Genomic DNA, 27,955 nt, shown 5'->3' on the forward strand with positions numbered 1-27,955 from the left:
TCAAGATGAAAAATAGCCACGCTGATGAAGCCAGGCATAAAAGGATAGGATATCGTAGAAGTTCAGAACTAAAATAATGTAGATCTTAAAACTGCTGATGTCTGTAAACACTGCTTTGCAACAGTTTTTAATATGTGAGGTGATGCACACTGAAGATCATGAATCGATCAAATTATAGTGACAAGTATAAGATGACAGCATAAACCAGATAATGGTGGTAGTGCCTACTAGCACTACATATCTTCAGTCTGACAGCATTTTCTATCATAAATCCATATGTTTTATAACTAGGCCATAAAAGCTTACTTCAGGGTGAAATGTAACAGGATATACTGTCGTTCAAAAATTGTGCCTTTAAAAAATACTTCAGTAATTTGTAAGTTAAAATTGCAGTATTTAAAAATCATTTACATTTCTTTTGCACTCTGATAACTTGTGGTTTTTGTTCTGGAGGGAAAAGACAGTTACTTGTATTTAAATCTACGTGTTCAATCCCTATTTAAAACTTGCTCTGTTTTTGGATTCACCACATTACTTTTGCAGTGGATTTTATATATGCAGGTGTGACTCACCCTTAGAAAATACTCCTTCACACATTTTGTGATTAGACTGGGGAACGTGCTGAAACTTCATAGGCAGTTGATGAGATTAAAGTGAGTTTTGGGGTTGTTGTGTTGTTTAAAAGACTGGATGTGTATAAGGGTACCAAGAACACACAGTTATTATATTAACCCCTTACAATCCAAAGTTCTACTCTGTTAGCAATTAGGATCAGTATCAGTTTATCTCGTGTTTCTTCTTCGTATTCTTAATGCTTCATCTGATCTATTTTATATTGACTGTCTTGCAGACAGGAAACGCATGTGGAGCTCAATGCAGCGTGGCAAGTCCTACTGAATACTAAAAATAGGTGACTATAATCTATTTTAATATGGTCTGTTTTTAGCAACAACTTAACAATTTCAACACTTAGCATACACATCCTGCAGCCATGGATTAATAGAAAAACTAAGTGCTCTACATTTTATCATGACAAAAATCTTTTTATTATTATTACCACTAATAAAATAACAAAAGGATTATGGTGTCAGAGGCGCTACCTGTGATCTGTATGAATTCTTGCAGTCAACATTAGAAATGATCTGTAAACCAGTTTGACAAAAGTTCATCAATTTGAGCAATATATGCTGAATATGTGTCCCAGTACTCACGCTGAAAGGGATGGTCAAATTACTGTTAGTTCAAAATCCACTCTGTTCTTTCTACAATTTTGTGAAATCAAATGGAAGGAATAAAACACAATCACTGAAGGAGAAGGAGTTAAACATCAGCTGACGAGGCTGGTTATAAGTAATTGGCAATAGCAGTGCTTTGCATTTCATTTGTATGGTGAATGATGCGTATCAGGAAGAACACCAAAAGACAAGTTTTAAGGCAAAAAAGGCTATAGTTTCTTGCTCTGTGATAGTGGAGATGGCTACAGCAAGGAGAGTGGCTCTCTGAGGCTGACTGTTTAGGTCCATAGGATTATGGGGGTAACAAGCTGTTTTACCTCTGATGGAGCAGTTTGCTGCACTTCATCCCCAGAGAACTGCGGCATCTTTAGGGCAGTTGCAGCTATTGCTATCAAGTTTTGGCAAGAGGAAGACACTGGGTCATAAATGGGTTTAAATGATACCAAGTTTGGTCCCAGTTCCATGTATTGCATCTGAGGTTGAGCTTCTTGGGTTTAGACATTTTAAGGTAATATCTCTGTTCTAGCTTTAGCATTTGTCTAATGAGAGAGTTTCATCACCTTAAGTACAAGGCTCCATGCAGTAATTATACATAGTGATTGCTTTGAAGAAACTATCTGAGTTTTAATATTTGTGAGGCAAAAGGAACAATACTGTAACTGAAATCCTCTTTATTCACAAGCCAAATATAACCCAATAAGACACATTGTGAGGTTCCATATACAGAACTAGCATTGTTCACCACCTTAGTTTGCAGAGATTAGCCATGGTCGAGCATTTCATGAAGAAACTGCCAAGTGGTGCTAACTTTGTTGTTTTTAAGGAGGCAATCTTTTACTCACAGAACTTGTTTCACATCCTAACTTCATTGCAGTCCAGGATCTATGAGGAGCTCAACAATGATCTTGGAGAAGTGGAAGGCAGAGATTTTTGAGGTGCAGTGCTGTGGTCTATTTGAGTCCTGTTTTTGGCTGGTATGGTCAGTATTATAGTACCTGGTAGTGTAGCTTCTTGATTTCAAAAACTTGGTCATGTCATTACAAGCCATTGTTGTCTGGTTTGTAGTTTGTTTGTTACTTCAGGAATATGGTTGCTGCTTCAGTCTCTTGCAGGACTGTAAGAAGCAAAATTGAATGCAATCTTCTCTGACCCCAGCTGGTCGCTTCTTCATTGCAAACATGTTGCTATAGACAGTGATTTTTCAGATAAACTTTGCCCTCCTTCCCTCCACCTCTAATTAAAAAAAACAGCAATTTGATAGCATAGCAACAAATGCGCGTTCATGTCAAAAGGAATTTTGTCTACCATTGTCATATTAAAATGAGGTGTCAAACTGTAGAGTTAGCTAGATTTGCACGTGGGACCATTCTTGCTGTTAAAGGCTTCAGGCTGGAACAGAGCCCCAAATATTTAAATTTCCAGACCAAATATTAATTACATGCTATATAGAATCCTTTTTTTTTTTTTTTGCAAACAAAATTTATAAATAAAAAGCTAGGCCTTTCAAACCATCAGCAATATTAATTTTGGATTTGAAGGATTATGAAAGATAAACAACCACATAATTGTGAATTAGAAAAATACTGGCCTAGGTTGCATAAAAACCTCCATTAAATAAGTACTGTAAGTTTTCACTATGAAAATTCAGTGGCATTGTACTTTAAAAAACCATAATGATTAACCATCCCGTAATGATACTCAAGTTGTTTTTCACAAATCACATACACATACAGGAAGTCAGATGGCCAGAGAAGGCTATATACTGGTTTAATTTACAGTTTGACACAAGGTACTCTTGATATACTCCCTCATAACTTCCTGATTGTTGTTGCAGTTCTCATCTGCAAATCCTGTTACTCTTCTCATCTAGGTTGCCTTGCTGTCCCAGAAGGTCCAACACCCTGAAAGCTGATACAGTAGGTGACTGTGATTGCAGTCTTCTGTGTTCATCCTTCAGCCCACCATTTTAATCTCAGGGTGATTTACAGTAAGTGGTTCTGGTTTCCAGTCTGGTTGGAAAAAGTGAATATTGAATGTCCGTGCCCAGTTCTCAAACACTCGTTTCTCTGTGATGAAACGATGATGGCTGCCCTTTCGGCCCCGCTCATGGGAAATGTACATTGTGCATTCATCAGGTCCCAAAGGTTCATAATAATGATAAGGTACTGAAAGATGATTAGGATCCCTGTGGAAGAAAGAAAATAGATGGAAGCCCCAGATGTTCCTTTTTACTGATTGAAAAGATGCTATCTTTAATAAGCTGAGCTTTTTCTCCTAGTTAAACCAAATTTCTAGCTATCTGTATTTTTCTTGCATATTTAATGCATCAGAATGGGGCAAAGGTTTTTAATTTGCTCTTTCTGCTGTTTTCTTTTAACGCCCTCCTCCCTGTAAAATACAGAACAGCAGTAACTCACAAATAAGGGAGAATGCCACAGGGCTGTGTTACTATCCTGAAATTTGAAGCACACTGCTTAAAAGAGATTCACATCTACATTGTGACTTGTAAAAAGCCTTGCAGTGGCATTTACTGAACTGAGGGAAGAAAGGGAAAGGAAAGACAGAGGGGAGGAGGTTATCTGTGTCACTTCAGCTCAGGTGAATGTACCAGCATGGTGCAGAAGGATGTGACTGCACAACTTCATTAGCACATCTGCATGTCAGAGTGGTGATACAGCCTGCTGTTGCTGGGTTTATAATCAAACAGATCTAATGCACATGAGTTCTTTTTGATTTTTTTTTAATGGAAACTTTCATGTATGTAAGGTAAAAATTAAAGCTGTTCACCCGTAGTATCCTTTTGACCTTGTGAGCCATCAGCATTAACCTGCAGGAGATGCTGTACCCATGTGATAACACATAGGACAATCCTAAGAGCAATTAGGTACTTAGGACAAAGATCATTTTAACAGTTTTAACCTCAATATTTTGATCGTACATGCTTGAAAAGGTGCCTTTGTATTATGTTTGTAATATAAACCAGAGCGGATCATTCTCCTTTTGCCTTATTTATTCTCTGTATTAAACTGTACCCTTTGTGTTTTTACTTTGGGCACAAGTATTTTGGACTGACAAGAACTCATATACAAAATAACTGTTTCTATCAAACACTGAAAGAGATATAACTGTCCAGACAGAATAACCCAATTCTAATGACATTTTCCAAGCCACAGCAGAGTTAGTGTAAAGCTTATGTGCCAGATCGCCACAGTTACTACCAACGAAATATTTTGGGTGTAAAAAAGGATAACCAAAAGTTAATCCAAATACTACCACTTAATGCAGCCTTGGAATTGCTCTGTGTTAAAACCTGAGCTGAACAGAACCCTAATACAGAGCAAGAAAGTTAATGCAGAGTCAGGGTTGTCGGCTCTAATACTGAGTTTATCTTCCTTTTGAAGAGCTATTTTCAGTTGAATGCATCCACAGTCTGTCAGTATTCTGTCCTGATCATTATTTTTATTATATAATTCTGTCACCTACACAATTCTCTAATTTTTCTTATTTTACAAATATCCATATTATATTTGCAATGGTAATGTATGATACTGCTGCTGCTTTCCATTTGCACCTGAGATTAACATTTTAATTCAATCAGTCTAGCTTCCTAGTAACATCAGTGTGATCAATCTTACTACACTAGCATAACAATAAAATTGCATTTCTAAAATAAGATGGATCCTAAATTTACAGTATGTACTCTCCCTGGAATACATATGAGAACAAGAGGAAATCCTTTAATACCTTATCTAAAAGAGCATATTTTTAAAATTTAAAAAAATATCCTTTCATATATGTATTTAATAGATTTTTTTTTAGCTACCACCAAAGTGCAGACTGTTAGATCTCAATCTTCAATTAAATTTTCACACACTTTTTGATACATTGAACCTTTTATTATTATCTTCTAAATGAATTGTTTGGTTATTATAAATGTAACAGGATACATTTTAATGTGATTTATTTTTAAAAACTACTAAACAAATAGGCATCTGTCTTTCATTTAGATCACTCATCCTTTCTGTACAGAAGCTGGATTTTCCTCTTGTGTGGAAATTCACTGCTTTAAAAAAAAAGATTAGTAAAGTTGAAATCATACCTCCAGAAGACTTTGAATAAATGCAGTCACAGTGGAAATGAGTTACCTGCTCACAGCCCAGTACTGCAAAGCGAGCCCATAAAGTTGCTGGCCCTGATACCTCCTGGCAGATTTGGTTAGAGTTTTTCTCTTGTTTTTCAAAAAAGTAGTAGTTGCAAACTATGACTATGGACAATACAGTAAGCCTGAGCTAGGTTTGCAGAGCACGCACGAGAAGCACACAAAACAGGATAGGGATTGTGGTACAGCCCTTCCCTCATCCTTTGCTGCATGTTGAAAGTAACAGCGGATCCTGGTGATTACTTTGACCGGAATCAGATTTCCCTCTAAGGATCTGTAGGAACTCTGGGAATTTTTTTTCCACACAAAATCCAAAGGATACAGGGGTGGTGGTCTGTGTGCATGTGGTTCAGAGGGAGGGAAGGAGAAAGAGAGAAGGCTTCATAGTGGTCCTTTTTTCTTCTCCTTCTCCCACATAACTTAGTATTTGCTGAGGGTTATACCCTTCCTGCTGCCTCTCTGAAGCACGATTTTGACGCTTGTACCTCCCAGTAGGGCTTTATCCATTATGCTATCAATACGCTATGATGGATTTTCAGCAGTGGATTTCCCTCTTGAAGACAGGGACTCCAAATTCCATTAAATGTACTGAAGCTAAAACCGGAGTATCCCAAGTAGATGCCCTTAGCTCAAGGATATAGGGTGTCACTGTATTTTGTGCATTGTCCTGGCAGAAATATTCCAGAAACAGCTGCTGCATGGGGCCTGGCCAGCAAGAGAGGCAGAGGAGCATGGTCCAGGTGTGCTGTTGGGTTCAGGCCCTGACTGACAGGTGCTGTGAAGGCTCGTACTCAGTTTCACTGGCTGAACTGGGGAAGAATGCCAACATATAAATCAAGGTGCTGATGATTTCAGGCCTGTCTGGGACTGACTGAGGTTCTGAGGCTAAAAAAATGCCACATTTTGGATTTAGGAACTCTGAAAGGCAGTTAGGTATCAAGAAAGAATTGTCTGAAGTTGTTCTCCTTTCATGGGTGTTCTGGATTCCCCCAGATTTCATGAAAGTAAGGTTGAGATTTGAACTCTGGCTTGAGTAACTGCACCATAATCCAATTTAACTGCACTGTGTTATCTTCTAACTCTGCAATTAGCTTGTGTCACCAGCAAATGAAATGCATGAGTAATTTCTATAAGGAAATTGCTTGCCACCTCATTTATTAACATTAAAACAGATGCTGTTTTATCACTGACTGATACTGGACATTAATCAGTATTTTGTCAGACTTTGCATGCATATTAATATCACAGCTGGGAGGAATCTAGGGAAGGTCCTTTGTAAAACATACTATACTGCCTGCCTAATAGCCTGCCAGCACAGCAGCAGCGTAAGTGCTTGTACCCAGTGTCAATCATCGACTCTTTGCCACTTCGGTGCACATTTTCCCACAGATGGTGTCCACCCACACTGAAAGCTGAAAATACAGTAAACAGTGTTTGCCTCAAAAGAAACAAAGCAGAAAAATAAGGCCATCCCATACCACGTTCTAGTCAACCTCTTCCTTTACAAACTAAAAGCGTTTATAAATCAGCCCACAAAACTATATGTATTCACCTGCTTTGTAAAAGAATTCATATTTTGAAGGGTGACTAAAATGTCATTATCATGTTGGGTGATGGGCAAGGCGCTACACCAGGACTATGAAGATTTCTGGATAATTTTTTGCCTCCTATTCCTGGTATCCCATTTCATTGACCTTCTTTCAAGGCCAGTTTTGCTGAACTCCTTATACATTTTTTTCTGGCTACACAAAGCCAAACAATGCAGCAGTTACTAGGTAATGAGGTGAGATGGGGGTGTGAGGATTAAAGGGCATGACTATCTGCCACACAGCTGGAGTTTAAAATCTTATGAACACTTCCCCCCTTCCACCCGCCCCCCCCCCCCCCCCCCCCCCCAAATAAAGCCCAGCAAGTGTGACTAGCAACAACTGCTTTTTTGCACTTGATTTAAAGCAAATGAAAGTGAGGAGAGGGAGGTAAGAAAACACTAGATTTAAAAGCTGTGCCCAAAGGAATAAATTAAAGGATTTCAAAAGCCAATTTGCAGGCAAATTATCACAGATGGGAAATGGCCTGGCAGTCAAATAATTCTCCATAGGAAAATGATCTGGCTCCATATTCATATCTGTTAAAATAAGGCTCTGAATAAGCTTTAAGGGCCTGTGAGCTCCGGCAGGCCCATGAAGAGAACGAAGGCACAAGAGGGCTCTTCTCACTACCGCCTCGAGTTCTCCTTGGTGGAAATACCTAAGGAGATAGATATTCAGATAGACAGGGGCTGGTGTCATTACAAACTGCATTAAGGCTTGTCTGTGTCCTTTCCACAGATGCTGCTGAGCAGCCGCAGAGCAAAGTAAGTGGCAGCACTGTAGCTCATTCAGGAATTGTAGTGCTGTTTGTGCAGGATGGCTACTGATGTGCGGGGAAAAGGAAAATCCGTGATGGCCCAGGTCAGGAGTCCTTGCCCATGCGTGGTGCAGGCTGCTAAGGAAGCCCCGAGAGGGAAACGCTGCCTGTCTGGGGTACTGGCTTGCTCCAGCAGAGGCTACGACTGGATCCCTGCACACTGAAAATAATACAGCAAGATGACTTTTCCTCCTTGTTTCTTGTGATAAAAGAGCGAGAGGTGTGCACACACTCTCTACAAAAATCTCTGCAATGTGCATGCTGGCAAAGGCTTTCACCTTATTTCTAGAATGTGCAAGTCAGATGTATTTAACAGCATGCGAGCAGTATCAAAGCCATTAACCCCTAATACAGTCCAGCATAAGTGTGTAGCCAAGTAAAGAGATTCAATATTACATACGGCTTTGCTGCAGCATACTCAGAAATTCACAATAATCAGGTCACCAATTCCAGTTCAACTATAAAATCAATATCCAGTGAAAGTAAATAGAAATGAATCTAAAACACATTGTTGCAATTAATAGTGACAAATCTTTTTAGTCTGTAATGCACGCTCCTGTAGCTGGACTGTTTTTCCTGCCTGGGCAGGAAGCAATTTGGTTAATGATCTTAAGCTAATATTTTGTAGCAGAGTCAACAGTATGATATTCATGATACCTTTGAGATGTCCTTCATGTTACCAATGTGATACTAATTTAGTTCCCTGACAGTGATTCCTCTCACACTCATTACTTACTCCACAAATTAATACTTAAAAAATAATGGGTAACTGCTGAAGTTGTAGATTTGGTGACATTGAACCTGAATTGAAATAAGAATATTAGATTTTTTTAAATCTTAGATTCTTTAGTTGCACAGCAAATAAAATATACTTGTATCTATATCATCTCAGACACAATTAGAGAGGTGTTAGGGATTTTTTTTTTTTAAATGGTAAATTTGTATTTCATCTGAATGAAAACCATAGAAGTCTAGCTTAAAGTACAGCCATTTACAGAGTATTTCTTGACTTACACTATTCTATCTTTTTGTCTTATTTCTTTGAAAGGAAGCACTCCTCTAACTTCTTACTGGATAAAGAACAAACTGAAAGAGGTAATTTCCATTTATGGCAACATATCCCTTTTACAGATCTTCATGGATGGCTTTTTCCAGGCTTGGCCACTACAGTTTTCCTCTTTGTCAGCTGAGGAATAAACCAAACCTAAAGACATTTCATATCCTTTTGATTTTAAGAAACAGCTTTTTCCCTTTTTATGACCAGATAAGTGAACTTTTATGTTACAATTTGTTATACTGGCTATAAACATTAACTGTAACTCTCAATAGTAGGATTGACTACTGTCTTTCTTGTGTTATAATTTAATATTATACCCACTTGATTAGAGTGTATTCATTCTATGAAAGCCTTTCATACAATCTCAGTGACAATTTTAGCCTCTCAAACAGTTTTGTTGTTTGTTTGTTTTTGACTAAGTATACCTACCTAAGCCAATCTGGCTTTAACAAGTAGGGACGCTTGCTTGGAAAGTAAGGATTGTGCCTTGTTTTACACTGACTTGCAATTTTTAGTTCATCAGTTTAAGAATTACTTTCATGTGGCACTGGAATACAGCCTCAAGCAAGACAGAGCAGTCACTGTAGTGATGCCAGGGGCATAACCATTTCAGCACAGGAGCTGGAGATGAGCGTCTCGGCCAACTGAACAACAGGGGAACTGAAGTGCTGTGCTGCAGCAGGTATTTATGTTGTCTGGACTATCTGATCTAGTTTGTTATTTTCCTTGGAGGATTCATGTTGAAATCTGGCAGTACATTACTGCATTTGTCATCTCAATGTTCTGTTATAATTTGTAGAAGTTCTCACAAAGTGGAATTTAGGCTTGACATTTGATATTGTAATTTCTTCAGGGCTTTCTACTTCTTTTTGCCCAGGACAAAATGCAGATGCCTGAATCATCCTTGCTGGTACTCAGAAGAAGAAAATCAAACAATCCTATTTTTATGATAGATGAACTAACCTGTCACTGCAGCCTTGTGCCCCTTGCCCCTGAAAGGCATCTCACTAATGAACTAGACTTCAGTGAGGTCACTAAATTTGCAAGAGAAAATTCAGGAAAGTAAGTACCTCCTAGTGAGACGGGGTTCAGGAGGAGGCGATGAAACGTTACAGGTCAGATGGGCACATGGCCACATTTCTCTGAAAGGCCAGAGAGCTCGGCCTAGTAATGGAAGGACAGATGATGCTTAATTCAGCATAAGGACTGCTGATGCAAACAAATTCATATGAATTTCATACTGGATGGGTGCTTTGCATCATGTGACTAACATGATTTTGGTCCAGTATGAGGAGTCTGGAAGACTGGTTTCCTATCACTGACCCATAGTGAAGTGGTAATCAGCACCTCAGGCCTGAGTCCTGAATATGGCCTGAGGCATAACGGAGCTGTAAAATCTGTGCAAACCATTATAGCGTGAACTGGTCACTGAGCTGCCACTGACAGAATTTGTGTGCTGCTTGTATCATTTGTAACCCGCGTTTTGCATGACAAGAATGGGTGATTACAGGACTATCTATCCTGCAGGAACAAATTATGTTTTTTGTGGAGATTATTCAGTAAGCCAGTTTACTGGAAGACTGGAATTTATGTGACACATACAACAATCTTCATTTTGTTTACGTAAAAAGATCGATTTAGAAACTAGTCACTATGAAAACTCCATTCCTCCATTAAGGGGCAGGGAGAACCTTTAAAAAAAAATTAAAAGTAATATTTTCCAGTACTCCTTTTTTCAGATTAATTTCATGCCAATTATTACATTATTTTTAGGTGATAAATATTCAGAAGCTAAAAAACCCCAACAAGATGGATTAATTCTCCCATACTACAAAAAAAACCCACTTTTATATAACATAATTAAATGGTGTTTGTTGCTTTCAGAATCAGATTTTGGGACATGTTAATTAATAGCTTTAAGAGGACTGAAGACACATTTCACAGAAAAAAATTAAAGATTCGGATATTTATCTATAACATTCAACCTTGCTGGCTAATAATGGTTCTGAAATAAAGCCTACCTGCAGAAATCCGGTGGCACCATGCCATAAACATTTATCCTGTCACACAGCTCTAATGCGATAGTCATTGTGAACCAGCCCGTGCTAAGCCAAGTGTTGGATATCTTCCTGAAAGCAAAAACATAATTAAGTTTCTAGGCTGACAAATAATTCTTGAGATAGCTGAAGCAATTTCTGGGCATTTTTTTCATTTTTATGAAAGGTTATGAAAATTGGGCAACCAAGACTACTTTGGCTCATTCATCTTTTAATGATTTTACTCGTGTCTACTGTCAATGGACTAATCTATGCAGAAACGGCCCTTGCTGCAATTAATTTTGGGCACAGCAATGTTAATATTTAGCTGACCTTTCGATAAGTTTACCTTAAGTGACTGAAACTTCATGTCCTATATTTATATTCTTCTGCTAGTAATGTACTTGGAAAATATCACACATCTAGACTCACTAAATGTTCACGAAGACATATCTCAGGGGATGAAGAGGGCTGTTTAAAATGCTGCCTCCACACCATATAGAGGAGGTCGTCTCCTGGAATAGGATCTGGCCTCAAGTGCTCAGTCTAGTCACATCCTCCCCTCCCTGGTCTGGTTTCTGGATGCTCCCAGCCATCCAGTCCTCCACACGCCCAGACACTCACTGTGGCGGCTGGCACGAAACTCCTGTGCTAGCTGCAGCTGTGCCTGTCTCCGAGCCAACCTGGGAAACCTTCCTCCCGGGCCCTGCGTCCCGCTCCTGCCCCGGGGGAGCCTGGACTGTGGGGAAGGGATGCGGGGGGACAACCCCAGGGAGCCCTCTCAGGCAGCTTCTGTCCTGGCCTGCTCCGCAGGTACGACACAGCGTTAAAAGAAGCACAACCGATCACAGCAGTGTTTATGCAAAAATCAGTAGGTGCTTTTAGGTAAGTAACTGTTCACAAATATAAGATGTTTACAATCTGGGCTTAAATTTTGCCATCTCACAGGTCCTTACCTGCAGAATGGGAACAGTACACTTCTGCGCATTTGCTTGTCATTGCTGTTTAGTGTATAGGAACTAGGTATTACAACGGTCACTGGTTGCCTGGCACATGCACTGAAGTTCCCAGTCCTGCGTTAAGTTCCCACCCAGCCTGTATGCCTTGGGAGAGCTGGCGGTCTTGGAATGGGATCGCCAAGGAAATGCCAGTGAGGAGCACCCTAAAGGTGCAGTAGCAAACGGTGGGACACCCCTACAGGCCTAAGTCAGGCAGCTCTATTAGAAATGGGTCACAGCCCTCAGTCCTCTTCTGGAATCAGGGAAACAAATCCCCTGCAAGGTCTCCTCTGAAGTACCACTAAAAGAGGAAGCAGCAGGTCTCCCTCATGGCTAGTCCCTCATTTAGAGAAGCACCTCAGAAGGAGAAGTTAAAGCTCATGTTATCTGCTTCCCAAAAAGACAGCCTCATATTCCTGACTACAGACTGTCATAGTAGCTGGCACTTATTTCACATCTTACTAAAGCTGAGCCATTGCAGAGCTCTTGTATGACACACAAGCTGCATCCAATAGTACTAATACAGAACCTACATTAACCCCACTCCAGGATACCCATATCTGACCTCTGTGAAATTTGGTAAACCCAAAGAAAGCATGTAAGAGAATATGATGTTCTACATCAGAGCCTTCACCTGGGGAAGCCAAGGTCCTGACCCCAATCCCAGTCCCTCCTTTGCAATTTATCCTGTAATAGCTGAATGCAAAACAGTCCTGGAAGCAGGGCCCTGAAGCCGGGACACCCACTGCAAGCAAGTGCCATCATCACTAGTATCGTAAATGAGCAGGCAAGATCATACCATGCAGATGCCTGAGCTAATGCTTGGTTTGGAACTGGTCACCTCCTGTGCAGTAGGAGGAAGGTGTTTTAAACACACTCAGATTGAGAAACATCTAGTACCAAGGTCTCCCTTTTGCTCAGTGAAAGAGGCTATTGTAAACACAAGGGAATTTTTTAACCAAAAAGGCCCAAAGGATGCTGGGGGAGCCTAAGTAGCCCATCCAGTCCTTTGTGGGACACCTGGTAAATACATGAGCTCCTGAAAAGTACTTGTATGTCTTTGGTGCACCTGACATACAGACTTTCAGGCTAAGCTAGCATTTTGAGAATAACATGCTGTGATTTAAGCATCTAATTAGTCCAAATCATGGGGCCTTACTTCTTTTCTGAATTTGCACTTAAGCTCTTTTTGGGACCAATTTGTCACAGTGTAGTAGCAGAGTCGTAAGCTCGGCAGAGGCCTTCAGGCACTGCAATGATACAAAACAGTAAGTAATTTCTGTCTCAAAATTATTAGAAATGGGAAAGGCAGGGAAAAGCTTAAAAATTTGCTTTCCTGCCACTTGAGAGTTTTTGAGCCTATGAATCACTAGGCAATTTAGGTACTTAGTCAGGCTAGCGTACTTGGGAGCACGCACAAGGCCATTGTTTCAGGTGACTAAGACTGTACTTTCCAAAACTGAGAGAACAATTACACTTAGACCATGATCTAAGTGGTTAGCCTTTGCCCAGGTCAGGAGAGCTATTTAGGCTGTATGCGGGGTCTGTTTTTGTGCCATCTACATGCAGTTATTTTGTCCTTTACTGTTTTCAATAAATAGGAAAATAACTGATTTGAAATAAACTAGCTTAAAAGCCAAACAATGGAATAAAGATTTAAAAACCTATTCAAGTAGCAATCTAGCCTCTTCAAATACCACCTCTGTAGGACAGCAGTATAGAACCAGGGTTACAGTGTCTTGCCTCTTCATGAAAGATCTGAACAAGATTCCAACAAAAGGATACTGTTTTTATACCTTATCAGCTGTAATGAAAGAATATGAAGAACTGTCATGTGCTTATTAGAGGGAATTATCAGATATTCTTTTATATGATGAACTAACACACAGTGCTGATAATTCTGTAGTGCACACTAAATTACAATTAAAGGCCTTTCTGCTCCACCAAATCTCATTTATAATCTCTATGGAAATACTCTTCCTGCAGTTATTTCATTTATGCTTCCTTTATCTAATTACTATAATATTGGTTCTGAATCATATTTTCTTAATGCACCCTTATTCAATTATAAAGTTATTTTCAAGTACAGTTACTTTATAAAACCAAGTATATTGCTCTGCAGCCTTTGTCATTCACTATACTATTTAACTAGCAATATTTTCTGAAGGTTTCCCTTCATCTTAAAATCAGCTTTTTTTTCATAAGGCACAATACATCCAATTACATTTTTCTCATCATTTTCAAGACAGAAATGAATGGTTTGATTATGGCAACCTTGCAGTCAGACTTCCCTCTCCCTCCTTAGTATTTTGTAGGCACTAACGTGGAGAGCTCAGCAGAAACCTCCCAGTGAGGGGTGAACACTCTGGGCTGTACAATGTTCTGCTCCTGCTCCCACAGCCATGTACATTGTCTCTCCTTACAAATTCCTTACTACCCATGTTTCTTTTAGTCTTCTCTCTCTTTCTCTGTGCTGCCTATTCGTTTATTTTCATCTCTTGTTTTAAACATCATCTTAGTCCTTCAAGTATGCTGTATGTGCCCTCTAAAGGAGCAGTTGCTGTACAGCAGAGCATGCAATTTCCTAAATGCAGCAGGACCTGTTTATGAAGCTGAATTTTGCTAGTATTCAAGCGCCCTTGATTCACGCTGGGAGTTTAGGGTGCCCATGACTGAGCCTGAGGTAGCCTGTGATAACACCATTAAAGTCTCAAGCTCCTCGAAACTGGGCCTGGTGCCTGCACAGGGGGAGAAATGCTTTTCTTGGGTGCACAGCTATAGGTCTGCTCTGGCCAGGCGATGCAGAGCTAGAAGCAGCAGCTTGCCTGAAAACACCAACTGCAAAGCCAGTGTCAGGAAGGGACTGGGATCCTGGCTGCCCACCGCAGAGTTGGTCAGGCTGCAGCAGAGGATGTAAGCCACTCCTCAAAACAGGGGACTGCAAGTGGTGCTACGCTACAAGAGTAATCCAGGGACAAAAGAGGCAGCATGCACTTCCCTGCCTGCAGCACCTGGGCCTTCGAGCTGCTGGTAGTCCATGTTGCAGCTCTGCTGCAGCTCTGCGTACTTGAACGCCTCTAAATACTGGGCATACGGATAATCTGCTTAATTCTCACAGATTATAAGAGCCTCACTTGCTCCGCTCTGGATGAACAAATCTGGAAAAGACTCTAGCACAGCTGAGCTGGCAGGGTATCTCCCCTTGTTATCCTTCCTCCTAGTTCCCGCAAAGGAAGAGATTCACAGGCATAGATTTCAAGATGAAGAGGAAAGGGCCTTTAATGGTAAGACCTGAATAGTTACTGTGCACGCTAGTGTTAGTGTAGGTCGACTGAGAATTTAGATACTTAGTGTGATCCACTGTGCCTGAACAGAGCTCTACAAGCAAAGCACATGGCATATGACAGACAAAGACAGCAAATGCAAAGCAAAGCTGCACCCCATCAGCTAATAGGATGCAACAGTTTACTGTGTCACTGGCTCTGCCTTTGCCATGCCGCCCAGGAGACAAAGTCTGTGCTCTTGAGTCCTCCCTACCCACAGAAGATCAAGCCCAGCTGCTGGGCTGTAGTGTGCATGTGTAGTATTTGTGAAGACACAGAATTTTACCATGAGTTACTGCACAATAAACCTACCTCTTCATTTGTACCGAAGTGGGGACCCCGTTCTGTTTCTTACAGCTGCATATTTAGTATGTAGAAAATATGAGTTCATTAAAAATAAAAGTATTTCCCTCTAGGAAATCTTTGGCTTAAATGCCAGTTTTCAAACATTATATGTGAAAATGCTCAAGTCCTGCAGTGGGTCACTTATTAAAAATTTGATTTGAAGATCAGCCTGCAAGTCATAAACAGTCTCATAAAGATGTAACTATCATAATAACTTTCCTTTTCCCAGTTGGAAATGTAAGATGAACTGTTCAGAAGCACCTAATGTATGAATAATGTTTATTTGTTTTACAAGAAGCTTTACAGCTGCAATGTTCCAAGAATGCTTAAATTCAATAAACAACTATTATAATTCACAGAATGATGGCATTCCCTCTACAATAAAACATAACCTATCCATTCTGATTTTTCAGAATCAGTAGAAGACTTTCAGGTATATTACCCCAAAGTGAGATTTAAACATTTCCTACCTCTTTGGATATATAAACAGTACATCCTGATTCTGGTATTATAAGTTGATGAGGCAATAGTCAATGTAAATTATTTTGATGCATATTTTTTTACCTATGTTACAAGTGATGTTACTTGGTATGTCATATCATATTACAACTCATGAAGTAGAGTATTTAATGGGTATGATGTTCCCTCTGAACCGCTCTGAAATCGATGCATATAAACTACATTATTTTACCACAGTATGACTTCCCCCAAATATATCCACCTAAGTTTTCTCACCTGTCTTTCCCGGTTTCCCGTTTAAAAAGGTCATCAAATTGAAGCATCTTGTGGCGAGAAATCATATATGCTTTTAATTGAGGCAGTATCTGATTCATCAGCTGCAGGTTGTTATACACCAAGCCTTTTCCATCTCTCCTCATGTAGCTGCTAGGACCCCAGAAGATAAATACAGCTCCATGGCTCATATTTAAGAGTTCGTTGCGATTTCGTAAAATCCTCTGAATGCTAGAGTGTGCAATGACTCGAAGGCTTGTTTTGTTTCCCACATCTTTTCCGTAACCTCGAGTAGGTGCATCGTTCATTCGTATTACACACTCTGTCTGGTCGATTTTGTCACCTTGTTTACTTCCCAGAAGGTGTCCAGAACTGGTTACCAATGCACAACTCTTGCAGTGCATTTTTAAAGGCTGCAAAGACATACATACTTCAAAATTAGCTGTAAACACCTTCCCATTCACTATGTAAGTGATGACTATAACTAATATTTTACATGTACATGGCATGTTCTAGAACAAAAAAATCTCAGAGGACTTTACATAAACCTCTCCCAGCAGTGTTCCCAAATAAATAGGACTTATTATCTATCCATTTTGTAGATGGGGAAATGGAGGTGTAAGTGTCTGGCCCTTAAACAAAATTCCCTTTTAGAGCTAAGTCAAGTTCACTGTTTAAATCCTCCTTTCATCTGCTGTTCAACCTTCATATACCATAATTCCTGTTCCTTGCTGCCTAGGACTGTACTTCTTCCACGTACCATAAATGAGCCAAAATAAGAGTATTTTTGATTCCTCCTCTTCCAGTTTTTGCAGGAAATAATTATTCATAAGCCCAGCGCTAGAGAGCACAAGTGTGAATAACTTTTCAACCCCAAGTTTAGGGCATTTTGCTAAGGGGGGAAACTTGGTCCAATCCTTCCATACCATTTCCAAGTGCGTACCACAACTGCTATGATGCTCTCACTCCTTCGTTGTGGCTCAACAGGCAGAGCTGGTCATTACTGTGTGCATATATTTTACATGACAGTGAGTTAGTACTCTGAACTTTTTCTAGCTTGTCAGGTCATGTTTAAAAGTTATACAATAAAATGGAACAGGAGGTGTCTGTTCAGTGAGTGCCTGACCTAATGGAATCAGGAAAGTAAAATAAGCTTTCATGAAAATGAAAATGCATTATAAATCACATTACTGAAATATGCCACCAATATATATCAATAAGAGGAGCCTGGAAGTGTATTTGCTGCTCAGCATGAGAACTAAAGAGGGGAAATGGGTTATCTAACAGCATCCCAAAAGTGCTAATTCCTAACAAGATCATAGTAAACAGGGATGCAAAGACTGTCTGAGGGTGTGCCTCCTCAGCGGGGCTCTTTGAAAGAAAACCTTGCCACATTTAAGAACAGTAACATGTGACTGCAGAACATGGAGATTATGTCCCCTGCATAGGCAGAATGGAGTGGTCTCACTGCCTGTCTCCGTCCATGTCCTGACCTGATTTATAATGGCTCTCCAGAAGAGGAAGAAAAGCCACCAAACTGAACTGTGGTTTTCTCACCAGTGTTAGGTTTCTTGGAAGAACATTTGGATCCTCTGTGGAGGTCTATCAGATTTTTCTTTCATTTTCATCATTAACCATAAAGTTACTTTTCCTTGGAGACTCAGGTGCTGGTACCTTTCTGGAGTGTAACAGGCTTATTTAATTCTGAAGGCTCCCTATCAGACACAATATGCTGAGAGCAGTCGGCACCAGCACTGCTGCGCATTGGCCTGATCCCGTAACATACTAAGGACTCAAGAGTATTTGTTGGTTTTGGAGGATGCTAGCAACCTAAACCACCTGTGACAACACAGTCCCTGACACCTCTTGAGATCAAACTCTGTGGCTCCACATGGCAACTAGTTGTCCATGCCATTACAACCAGAGCTAGCATACCTCCAAATGTAAACTTGTAAGTTTATTAGAAATGAGACTATAGTGACATATTATTATACTTGGTAATCAACAACTTGTATATAGGAAAGAAATGATTAAATGAGTGTGCTGCGATGTACAACTTAAAACACTAAAATGGAAAACAAGACATAGCCTAGGTTTTAAGACAATCTCAGTCCCCTGTTTGAGAATGCTTTGGTCTCCAGTATTTGAAGGGGTTGTTTAATTTAAATAACTTATTTTTAATTCTAAAGTTTCTGAAAGAATACATAGGATGTAGTTTCATAGGTGCAGTCTGAGCTTATTTTCTGTGAGAACAGCTAATGAATGATTATGTGCTTTTTCATTAAAGATGAAATAACTAAAAATGTAGGCAATTTGCATAATGACATAACCAATAAGCTTTATATCCCCATCTTCTCCAAACAATAAAGTCCATTTTCTTTCATTTATATGTATTGTAATCCAGAGCTAATGATATGGGTAGAAATGTTCATGCCTTCGTGAGCCAAGGTTCCTAACACAGTATTTACATGTATTTTCCTTCAGGCTTTCATCTGCCACTTTGATGAATTACCTAGCAAAAGGCTCTAAGGTGAACTAGCTGCTCCACCATCATGCTTGGAAAAGCAAGATGAAGTGCTAATGAGGTTAAAGGAAACGTGCTCAGCACCACCGTTAACTCACATGGGTTTGAATATCCACACAGCAAGACATTTTCACCTAACAATCTCTGCTGGTTTCTAGCCTACTGAGTTACAACTTAACCTGCTTCTTTTAAAGGGAAACTATCAATTGTCAGGAAACAAGAGCAACCATCAGTGGAGCTGTGGAAACTTTTTGGGGGGGGGGATAAGAAATCTCAACATCTGCAAGAAGAAAAATATTAACACCCCCCACCCCACCCCCAATACATCTGTCCCAGATCTTGTTTCAAAACTGTTCCTTTTGGCTAAAAATTCTTCCTACAGAAACATTCAGGTATTACCCAACTAATTCTTGAATGATGCATGAGGGTTGATCCCTTGTAGCTGCTCAGGGCAAGTCATTTTCACTGGCCTCATTCAGATTCATTTAGTCCGAATCTACAAAACTCGCACCCACATTCTCGTATCAGCTGTTTATAATGCCTCCACAATATTGAAAGCAAGGAGAAAAAAGCTTTTGGCTGTAGTATTATCTCATTGGGAGGCAATGGCTGTACCACAAATGTCACGTACTTAAGCAATAATAATGGAGGCACAAGACATTTCTTTGGGATTGATGACCAGCTGGGAAAAGTTGATGGCCTGAGAATAACCAGGGGCCATTAAACCAGACGAACATTAACTCCACAGAAAGCTCTCTGTTAAGGTAATTATTACAGTGGTATGTGGAAAAAAAGCAAATCCCAAAAAAGCAAGCCCAAGACATACAGGTTCTATTTTTAGGTAGGGAATGCAATCGTTAGGCCATTAGCCTCGCTTCAAAATTCTCAGAAAAGGGCTAGGGTGAGAGGTAGGTGGGTTTCATGACATCTGTGTTCGTTACCTTGAGATGTATCATACAACGCATGTAAAAGCCGCTGACACTGAATGGTATCATTGTCACCAACCGTCTTCACCGCGTGTGAAATATCCAGTCATACTTCCCTGGGTATCTGAACTACACATACAGCCCCTAGCACAGGGTGGCACTGCACATGGCTACTTCCACAGCACAAACAAGTCACATCAGCGTTCAGGGCACTTTCTTAGACAGTGAATGATCCAAGAATCAGCCAAACAAATTGTCCAAATTCTCTCAGTTCCAGTCACCTAAAATACAGGCTGGGAGAAGGAGAAAGGAGATTTTACCAAAGCAAGCTCCGTGTGCTCGCACCACAGGAGATGGCAAAATCAACCTCTGCTTTTCACTGATGGACGGGATATACCAAGGCAGTGAAGAGAGTAGGTGAACCTTGCTAGGGTCTGATAAACCCCATAACAGCACTGTGGTGGCCATAACAAGCAAGTGCAACCTGGCATTTCTGAAAGTGCCATGGGCCAAAATGACTCCTGTGAACTTTGGCTCATATAACCCCAGTAAGTATGGTTGCCACATCACAGTTCTGGTTTGTTTAAAACCAACCAACCAACTGAAACACAAAACCAATGGCACAGTTGTTTCTGTGTTTTCCAATTTGAAGCAATCTCTGCTCTGTATTGACTGTAAAATCTATGTTGGGCAACAATAGAAAAATTTTGTTTTCAAACACTTTATTGCTTGAAAGAAATCAATGGAAAAATGTTATTCTTCATTCAAAATATGTTACTCTTAGAGATAATTATTTTCTTTGTGGTGAAATCAAATGATCAATTTTTTCTTTTTCTTTTCTTTTTTTTTTTTTGTTATAAAAGACCTTCGATTTTAAAGCCAAGAGTTAGAAAACAAGACAATTCCCTCCAGTAAAATTAGGCACACTAGAAAACACACTTTTTCCTACTAAGTACTTAATGACCTGCTTTCAAGAGCCCTGTGTTCAGATCATTCCATTATCAGTAGTATAGAAATTTCCTCTCTAGAAGTTTAAAAAACATATTTTATCTTGGCAGCAGTGACCTGCCCAGCTTTCCCCACCACCACCAAAGCAGATATTCTGGAGTCAAGAATAGCTCATTACTGAGAAAAAGACTCCCTGTCCCTTCATGATCAGGAAGCATTCCTAGTAGACCCAGCTGGAAGTATTACAGATGATTTCCAAGGTGTGTTGGCAGAAAGCAAGAGACACCAAGAAAGGTTAAAGAATATCCAAATTTCTTATGGATGAATGACCTTTAACTAAACATTTGAGACTGCAAAGTGCAAAACATCAACAAGACTGCTCAAGTAACTCTGAAATATGGCTGCTACTAACAGCATGCCGTAAAGCTGGATTACTTGACAGCTATGTTTTCCTCTTACACTGCATGTTATTACCCAATACCAGCATGGTTGTCTTCTGTCTGACCTAGAATGAAAGAAAAATTGTAGGTTGTCTTCACCGTGTACTACCATATCAACGACCTGCTCTACAATGACTCCCAAATCAACCGCTAAAGTAAAACTAGTGGTAGAAATAAGTCTGATGTAAAGAAAGGCAAGGTTTTCTATTTTCAATTGAATTCACTATGGGGCCATATTTATGGTTAAAAATGTACAAATGAACACTAAAAGAAGTCATCTTACTGGTTCAGGAGATACCTGTCTTTCCTATCATTCCACGGCAGTTTCTTGCCTTTTTTTCCTTCCTTCTTTCTTTCCAGAAGTGAATTTCATTGGTAGGAGCTTCACATTGACACTACCTACTTCCTACAGTGCCTGTGCTATATACCAAGTAACTAACACATGGCCAGTAACAGCAGACTCTCTCCTGGCAGCTTCATCTCTAACCTTGTACTTCCTTGTAGCCTTGAGCAAGTTTGGGGTTTCTCACAAGCGGCTGGCTGGGGACGACTGGCTGGCTGCTCCTTCCCCTCTCCAGCGGCCACGAGGGGAGGCCCTGTCACGACAGGCACGCCGGCCCTTGCCGTGCGCCGGGCCCCCCTGTACCGCTGGCTCATCGCAGACGGCCACTCCTGCTCACAGAGTCCTGTCCCTCAGCACGGCTCCAGCTTCTCTTGCCATCGCCTCCGTCACTCAGGTTTCCCCACTCATAGCATGCAATAAATACCGCTGTCGGCACAGCAGCAGTGAGGCCCAACTGCCCAGCAAACCACATCCATGGAAACCAAGCTGCAGCTGCTGCTTCACACACGCAGCCAGGCCTGCATCCTTCTAGCGGTTATCGTCTTCCAGCAGGACGCCAAGATGTCCTTTTTAACTGGTTAATACCTTTCTCTTAAGCATCCATAAGCTCCAGTCCACAGCCGCCTCATGTGTTTATTTCATGCTATGTACTTTAAACGCTATGTTTGGAAGTCTCCCCGTGTGCACGTGTTCCCCCATACGCTACAACAGGCATCCCGCACAGCCTCCTTGCCAGCCCTGTAGCTGGCTGCGTGGCTCAAGCTCCCCGTTATAGCAGCAGCACATCCGCAATAATTAGACTTCATATTTCTCTGGTTTGCACAGTATTGTTTCAGCCTACATGAAGTAACCGCCCATGATTGCCATTTCACTGCAGGTACGAGCAAGCAATACCGTGTTGTTTCCAAAGCCATGCCTCCTTCCTCAATATTTTTTCTAGAAGATCGATGACTCTAAGGCCAAATCTGCTCTTCAAAAAATTCCCGCCAATCACCTTAAAGTAGAATGGAAGCCTTGAAGCTTCTCATTTTCCAAGTTAACTTTTGGTCTCTAAGTCATCGCAGCAACCTGGTGTGGCTCAACCTGTCTCATTAGTGAAGTACAGCCGTGCATGTGAGGATTTCCAAAATACAAGTACTTTGGGGTACCTGATCACATGAAAATAACGTAAGCTCCCTGATACCTTTTTCTTTGTAATATATTGATGTTGGAACAGTGCTATCATAATAATATGAAAAGAAGAAAATAAGAATGAAAAATATATAAGCATAGAGAATTTCCTTTAGTATTTTCAAGGCCCATCTATCTGACACACTATTCAATGAGGCTCTCAAGCTAGTCTCTGAATGGTAAGAATGATTCAGATGTATATTGGGATAATTTAAGTAACAATTCTGTATATAAAAAGCTGAAACAAAAAAGAATGTATTGAAACACTTAAAACATCTGGAGGATTTAGAATAAGGACCAGCTTCAGCCTTCGGTGGTACTTGCCCTCCTCAGGTCTCTGAGAGTTTTGGTGTTGTGGTGCCAAGTCCTGATCTAAGCCATGATTTTGCTTTGACCATGCAGTTTTCATATGTATGTTCAGCTAGGGAACACAGCTGAAATCCCACACTACACATGCCAGCTCAGCCCATCCCCTTAAGGTTCACAGCTTTTCATCCTTTAACCTTTATGCTAGCAGGTACTGAGAGGTCTTAAAAAGAAAAATATCCCCAGAGCAAATACATTTATAATTTTTGTTGAAGTAAACTTCTGGAGCTTTAGAAAATCTGCCATGAAAATAAACTGCATTATCCACTGAGCTAAAAGCACTGATTGCCCTTAAACACTGTAACCCAATGACTGATATCGCACAAGTAAACAGAGAAGGTTAGGAGATACCACTTCCCCAACATTGTTAATCCTTATGCAAATCCAAATAACAAGCATTTGCAGCAAAACTTTGCAATTCAAAAGAGGTCTGGCAAGTCTGTTCATGAAGATAAACACATGTCTGGTTAAAAAGATAAAAGATAAAACAAATGAATTTCTTATTATTTCTCTTTGTTTCTTGGGCTGTGGAGCTTGAATATGCAAATGTTGTGGAAACATTGGAAACATTAGCATCTTCATTTCCCATTGATTTTTCTGAGTTAATTAAATAACTGGACTCTGCCTTCAGATATTTAATAAGTAGGAACAGTGAAATAGCCAAACTTCAGCAAATGCATTCACCAGACCAGTGATCACTGCCCTTGTTTTTATTTCTCAGAGAAATGGTGTGTTTTTGCCTTCCATGATGCTATACTGATGGGCATCTACAAAACATGCAGTAAAAATACAATAATTCTATTTTCAAATGGTCCTTAGGCAAATCTAATTCAATTCCAAAACACGAGGCTGTATTACAAAAAGAAAAATAATAATAAAAAAAAAAAACAAATGCACTCCGTAAAGCTTTCACTGGGATAATTTTCTTAGAAAAAGTACCGTTAGGCACATTAGTCAATGAAGAGTCTTCTGCTCATGTGAAGTGTTTTCCGGCACATTAACTCTTTTTCAGGGGACTGCCTGCTAGTCAAAGCTTTCATTAGATTAATTAAAATATGGCTCCTCTCACTGGAAAGGAAATGCATGAGTTTGGTTACAGGAGATTGACTACCTATAGATACCAGGCCCTTCCCAGACATGTTAAATACCAGCTGGAGATGCACAGGAGCCTGAGCAACAAGGTAACTTTTAGTATATGGACCCAACAAGGTAACTTTTAGTATATGGACCACATTTCTTATTCGGAAGCATGATTACAAGGTGCTGATGTTTCCCCTAAGCCACCTGAACTGAATATAAGGTGCAACCTTGCAAATTGTCAGCACATATAAAGCTAAGATTTAGCGAGTAGTTTCCATCCTGCAGCCTATAAATGTGTCCCATGAGGAAGATTAGTATCAATCATAGGCTTATTGGAGAGGGAGATAGGATACAATGATAACCTGAAGCTATCAACTAGAGTAATGGCCTAAGAAGAAAAAGCAATCAGAGAAAGAAAAGAATATCCTCAATGAAAGACAGAACCGGAAAATCAGGGAGGAATGTATCACGTTGATGAACATGAGCTGTTATACAAGAGAAAATCATATGAACAATATACAGGCTCTAAAGAAATGGTTATTGCCTAATGTTTATCTTAAAAGGAGTGCAAATAGACATCCATATTACATCAAACTGCTTTACTTTTGTTCTGCAGCTGAAGTGCTTGCACTAAAATGCAATAAAGCCACAAGCATGGGGTCTCAACTGTGCAAACTTACCACTGAAGTTTTACAAAAACACATTATTTCAAGGGTCTACAGAAAAGCTATTGAACAGTTTGGATTTTTGCTTCAGAAAGTTTTCAAGTCAGCTGCTTCTTTTGTGTGTTTAGGTATGTTTTGACAATTCTGCCCAGTTTAAACGCTTCACGGAAATATGCCCTCGGCTGCTCCCTTTGCACCTGTCGTGGCTGTGAAAGGTTTTCGATACTTCAAACTGTACAGGGTCACTCTGGGCCATCTTTTATCTAGCCTAGCTTTAAAGGTGAGCATCACTGATCCTTAAACTCCATACCTCCCTTTTCAACTTAAAGCACTTGTGTCTTGCTGTGACACCCTTTAGCTCGTCCAAACGCACCTGCACCCCGACGAGAGCCGTAGCTCTAAAGGGTAACGGTGCGCCAGGAGCTGCAAGGACGCAGGCAAACCTTTCCAAGGGCGTTGGGTTTCTACACGGCAACTTCAACGCAACATGCCGAGTCTTTAGCATGGGCCAGACCACGTTTGAGACCAAATGTCTGATTAGGAAGAGTCCTGACCCTATAGAGAATTTTCTCTAGAATGTATTTTGTTTTGTATTTCTCCATCTCACTCAAGTACACTGTAAAAAGAAAAAAAATGAGGTTCCTCATTCCGTTGTTCAAAGGTCTTTGTTTCAAAAATGTCCAGCCTCCCTGTATCCTCCGAGGTCTTTCAATTTTTGTGCAACTAGCTCCGTATCATCTTCAGCAGTTTATTTCCTATTAACCCAGACTGCTCTGCACTCTCTTACTTCTGTCCCTCTGAGAACAGAAGGTAGCTCCTCACTCTGATGGGTAACAGCACATCGGAAATTAGGGAAAGCAAGCAGATTAAAAATCTGTGTTTCGTCAAAAGATACTGAGTTTAAAATGTTTTGCAGAGAATATATCAGGTTCAACAAAGCTTCACCAACTCCACTGCAGGATCCCAAGGTAGCCTTCCCTAACTCCTGGCATACTGACACCAAAGACAGATGCTGGAGACTGGTACTGGATTTCTACTGGTTTTAGAAAGTCACTGGAAATTTCTCCCACGCATATATGTAGAGATGAGAGAGAGTGCTTTGGGCTAAAATATTTGTATATATAGTTTTGGACTAAAACTAGGTAAAAACAAAACAACTTGAAGACAGATGCATAATCTGTAACTATGGATCACTATAATTTTTAACTCATTTTGGACTACAACTAAATTTGAAAAATAATCCTGTGAAATCAGGGGTCAGTTTTGGGTCCTTTATTTTGAGGGGTATCAAGCACTCCAAACATTTTCTCTCTCCAACTCATTGATTACTATTTTCACAGTTCTGATCAGGAGACAAAAATAAACATATTTATTCTATTCAGATGTTTGTACCTAATCTGTTGGTCAGTGTGCAGGTTAATACAAAACTGGAGAGTCAGTGGATGGAAACCTTCAGCCCTGAGATGCCCCTATCACAAGGGTTAATCAGATAATCGAGTATAAGAAATGACACCCCGTCTGCCAACGCGGAATCTGATTCTCCAAAGAGACGAGATGGTCTTCAATTTACAGCAGGAGCATCAAAATTATCTTCTGAATAAATCAGAGGTAAGTAAGTTTGGGGGAGAAAAGGCTGAAGTTCACTGAAGTCTCTGGAAGAACCAGGGAAAGAGGCTGTCTGGAGAGAGAGACAGGCTCTCTCTGAGGAACATGACCTCAGCTGTACAGCAAATCCTTGGAAAATGGACTCAGGAAAGAGTTGACAGCAAGTCAGCTAGACACAGTGGGAGAGGGGATTTGACCTTACTAGAGGTAGAGTACGTGGGGTTTTCTTCCATTTCTGTATCTGTTTAATTCACAGACATTCGTAACTGTGCCACCTATTGTGGCTGTGGCAAATAAATACTTTGATTTATATTTTACCATCACCTGATTTGAGTGAAGGGTGATTCCCAGGAACCTGGCTAACACTCCTTAGTAATATTCCTCACTTTAACACGTAGCTTATTGAAAAACTGGGGAATGATGCAACTTAAAAGCCCAGTTACCCAACAGACTAGGCCAGGGTATCAGAAGGGTGGAAAGGTGCGCTCCAGAGAAGGTACAAAGCGTGAGTTTAAGAACAGATATGACAGAAATCAGTAAAAAGGAATTATCTTTTAGTGAGCAGCAGTAGTAAGGAAACCTCTCCGGAAAGAGGTAAAGTAGTGCGGCGCACAAAAGTCCCAAAGGGTTTGTGGGGGCTTTATATACCTATTTTACTTTAATAGTCCTAAATTGTACTCCTTGAATGTGATGTCTGTGTCATTTAGAGTGCATTTTACCTGGCAGTGACACTAAAGAACAACAGTTCTGGCTCTTTTTTTTCCTTTTTTTGGAGGAAGGGGGGGAAGGGGTGTAGGAGAAGGAGAAACAAGTCAGAAAAAAGCAGCTTGGTGGACGGCATCGCTTTCCTTAGTGGCACTGAACGTACATCAAAACTCAGCCGAAGTGCTCCAAGACGACCGGTGGTAGCGGTGGCAGAAGAATGAAAAGGAAAATCTGACATCACCACCACCAAGCGGTGCTGGGTTGCAGATGTCTTTCAAAATATCTTTTAACCTTTCATCATTTTAAATCACCATTAAACAGCAGCTGTTTTGTCAATACCGAAAGGCTAGACATCTATTTTAGATCTGTCATCAGGAAATTTTAAATTCTCCAACCAACGCTAGTTTTCCCGGTCACCGTCGCGTGCCTCTGCCTGAGCCAGGCAGCAGCCCAGAACTGCAGTTTCACCTGGATAAACTTCTATCAGTTTTATCAAAGCAAAAGGCATATTCTAACTTAATTTCTCAGCACTGGACATGCGGGCCATCATTCCAGCCTTCACTCCAGATGACGCCTGTTCATCTTAACAGCGCCTCTGGCAAAGCTCACGTCTCCAGGGCCACAATTTCAAACCGCAGGGAGGATGGCAGAAACCAGCGGCCAGCCTTTACACACACGTCAGCGTGTCCAGCTGGAGTTTGCTCCCAGGCGTTCACTTTCTGCCACGTTGCTCCCCAAAACACATAAAATAGCAATAATGCAGCATATCTACCAAAAAAATTAACAATCACACTATAGCACTGCTATAATTAAATAAAAATTAAATGACATTTCATAGAATGGGACACGTTTTGAAGGCTTAGCTAGTTTCCTTTTTAATTACTGTGTAACA

At 40.4% G+C, this 27,955-nt stretch overlaps 1 protein-coding gene and 1 long non-coding RNA gene across 2 annotated transcripts in view; one reads left to right on the forward strand and one right to left on the reverse strand.

Moving 5' to 3' along the window:
• Nucleotides 1-3,119: 3,119 nt before the first annotated feature.
• LOC135329048 (uncharacterized) lies at nt 3,120-15,920 on the forward strand. Its single transcript, XR_010390245.1, has 3 exons — nt 3,120-3,222; nt 7,722-7,747; nt 8,849-15,920. It is a non-coding gene; the product is annotated as an uncharacterized LOC135329048 (long non-coding RNA).
• Nucleotides 3,134-27,955, reverse strand: part of ST6GALNAC5 (ST6 N-acetylgalactosaminide alpha-2,6-sialyltransferase 5) — a 69,023-nt gene continuing 44,201 nt past the window's right edge. The window contains exons 3-5 of the mRNA XM_064516068.1: nt 16,295-16,704; nt 10,879-10,986; nt 3,134-3,420 (exon numbers count right to left, since the gene is read on the reverse strand). Coding sequence (XP_064372138.1) covers nt 3,189-3,420; nt 10,879-10,986; nt 16,295-16,704 — 750 coding nt within the window. The 3' untranslated portion in view covers nt 3,134-3,188. The remainder of the gene's footprint in view (nt 3,421-10,878; nt 10,987-16,294; nt 16,705-27,955) is intronic.

This window comes from Dromaius novaehollandiae, chromosome 8 (genome assembly GCF_036370855.1).
Source record: "Dromaius novaehollandiae isolate bDroNov1 chromosome 8, bDroNov1.hap1, whole genome shotgun sequence".
Classification (NCBI taxonomy): Eukaryota; Metazoa; Chordata; class Aves; order Casuariiformes; family Dromaiidae; genus Dromaius; species Dromaius novaehollandiae.